Genomic DNA, 2,650 nt, shown 5'->3' with positions numbered 1-2,650 from the left:
GTTGAAAACATCAACCCAGCCCAATCCAATTAACTATACAAGTTGCTTGCATCTATCAACCCATTTCTCTGGGTCCATACCCTCAACCTTTACCCACTAATTTTTGAGTTCGGACATTGTCAAGTCGAGTGCGCGCATCACATTAAGAAAATCTATTAATCTAACAAGATCTTACTTGATAATAATTGTATAATACATTGGCTTGTAACTAATGTAAATTTTAATAAAATTAAACGAGCAGATTAGACTATACCAGAAAAATTCATATGATACTAGACCAACTCTAGAAAATTCAGACCAAAACAAGCGACGAATTAAAACCTGGCTTAAAGAGTATAACAAATTTTTGTGCACCAAAAAAAAGTGTAACAAATACACTGATCTGGAATTTGTAAAAGGATTTCAAACATTCAATAATTCATTCATTCAACACTTCATGTTCTTTTTAAAATACACAAAAATGATAACTTTCTACAATGATAAACTATGCATTAGAAGCAAAGCCAACAAAATATATATATACCTATATTATTGTATTGGCTTCATATCATATAAATAATTTAATGATGCCATAATCTATATACGTCTGCAACAATCAAACTCTTGATAATTAAAACTCCTTTTTTTTTTTTAGCATTCATTTTTTTCTCATATTTAAGCTTCTATCAATGCATGGCGCCAACCCCACTAACAAGCAACCCTTTTTACTCTCATCATCACAACTATTGTCATTTCTTCACTCCACTACAACTACCACCACCATATCTTTCAATTTCTTCACACAATTATCTAAATAATTATTCCTTAAACTGATGTTCTTTATCCTTGAATGAATTCTGCTGAGCTCTGTAGTCTCAATCTCTAAGAACGCGGCCGGTTGGATGATCATGGGGCTGCGGTTGGAGCTGTGCATTGTTTTGTTTATCTTCAATGGCATTTTGGATGTCATTTTCTGTGATCAACAAGGTAATCTCTCCTCCTCATGACTGTTTCATTCACTTTATTTTCGCTTATTTTAAAAAAATAAATTCAAATAAGGGTTAACAAGATTAAATAAGATAAGTTGATAAAAGTTTAGTTCGGGAAAACATGGGTTACCCAAGTTTAATTCACAATCAAAATAAGTTCTGGTAAGTAAAATTCAGGTGAATAAAATGTACTCGTGGACATTAAAATGAGAGTCATAGCCAAAGTTGTGTAAGCTGTCTACTGATGTATTGGTTTCAGGTTTTCTGAGCTTATCATGTGGAGGAAATACAACTTATGTTGATTCACAAAACATAACATGGATCTCTGATGATGAATATATCAATGTGGGTCGATCACTTACTACAAATTATGTTGACAATACATCTTCAATGAATACTTCAGTCCGATATTTCCCTGATGCAAGAGCGCGAAATTGTTATAAGCTTCCTGTGCAGAATATATCATCTTCAATTCTTGTTAGAGCTAAATTTGTGTATCAGAATTATGACAAGCTTAAGAGAGCTCCAGCATTCAATCTTTCCCTAGGTAGAGCTATGACTGCTGCAATAAACCTCTCGAAGGCTGATCCATGGACCGAAGAATTTATATGGCCGGTTACCAAGGATGATGTACCATTCTGTTTGTATCACATACCAAATGGTGGAAACCCTGTGATATCTTCACTTGAACTTCGGCCACTTCCTCAAGGAGCTTACAATAGCGGTTTGGTTGGTCCTCGAAAGAACTTTCTAAGGAAGTGTTATCGGATAAACTGTGGTTATACCAATGGGTCTATTAGGTAAACATTTTTCTTTCTTAAGTATTTCTTTGTAGCCTTATACTCTGTATCTCTTATTTATCGATTTCTAAAACTAACAGGTACCCCTTGGATCGATATGATCGTGTATGGGATGCTGATGTAGATTTTTCCCCCTCTCATCTATCAATTCCTCTTTATACCAAAGTTGGCCTCAATGCCCCCTCAATAAGTGAGGTGCCGCCTTTGGCTGTTTTGCAAACCGCCAGACTGCTGGAGAAAAGAAACTTCTTAACTTATAATCTGCCACTTGATGAGCTTGGAAACTACTATATAGTACTCTACTTTGCAGGGATTATACCAGTTTACTCCAGGTTTAACATATTGGCTAATGGAGAAACTATTCAATTGAATTACACTGTGATTAGCAGAAACTCCAGTGTACACTATTTCACTATGAAACAAGTTAGAGGACTGAACATTACCTTCCAAAATATCAGCTTTTACCCTCTAGTTAATGCTATTGAGGTGTTTGAGATTGTCGATATACCTCCAGAAACTTCTTCAACCACAGGTAATGCTGCTATTCTCTTACTTCATTTAGGATGATTTTTAAAAACTCTGAATTATTTTGTTTGTTTGGATGATTTTGCAGTTTCAGCTCTTGAGGTTATTCAGCAATACACAGGTCTAGATTTGGGATGGGAGGAAGATCCGTGCTTTCCAAAACCATGGAATCATATAACTTGTGACGGAAATCTTGTCAAATCTATGTATGTGAAGTCACAGATTGAAGCTTAAAATGTAAATTCTCTGTGCTAACTCTGGCTAACAGTCGGCATTTTGTGCAGAGAACTTTCTGGTATAAATTTGAGGTCAATCAGCCCTGCCTTTGGTGACCTGCTTGATCTTAGAGCGTTGTAA

The 2,650-nt window shown here is 35.4% G+C and overlaps 1 protein-coding gene across 1 annotated transcript; it reads left to right on the top strand.

Moving 5' to 3' along the window:
- Positions 1-583: 583 nt before the first annotated feature.
- Positions 584-2,643, top strand: LOC110724323 (probable LRR receptor-like serine/threonine-protein kinase At5g48740; the record flags this gene model as incomplete). The annotated part of the gene is made up of 5 exons (XM_021903743.1): positions 584-966; positions 1,228-1,768; positions 1,849-2,300; positions 2,382-2,499; positions 2,578-2,643. Coding segments are annotated over exons 1-5 (1,262 nt in total), but the record flags the coding sequence as incomplete, so codon positions are not given.
- Between the last annotated feature and the right edge of the window lie 7 nt (positions 2,644-2,650).

This window comes from Chenopodium quinoa, unplaced genomic scaffold (genome assembly GCF_001683475.1).
Source record: "Chenopodium quinoa cultivar QQ74 unplaced genomic scaffold, ASM168347v1, whole genome shotgun sequence".
NCBI lineage: Eukaryota > Viridiplantae > Streptophyta > Magnoliopsida > Caryophyllales > Amaranthaceae > Chenopodium > Chenopodium quinoa.
Note: the sequence above shows the minus strand (reverse complement) of the source record. Positions and strands in the feature narration are given on the sequence as shown.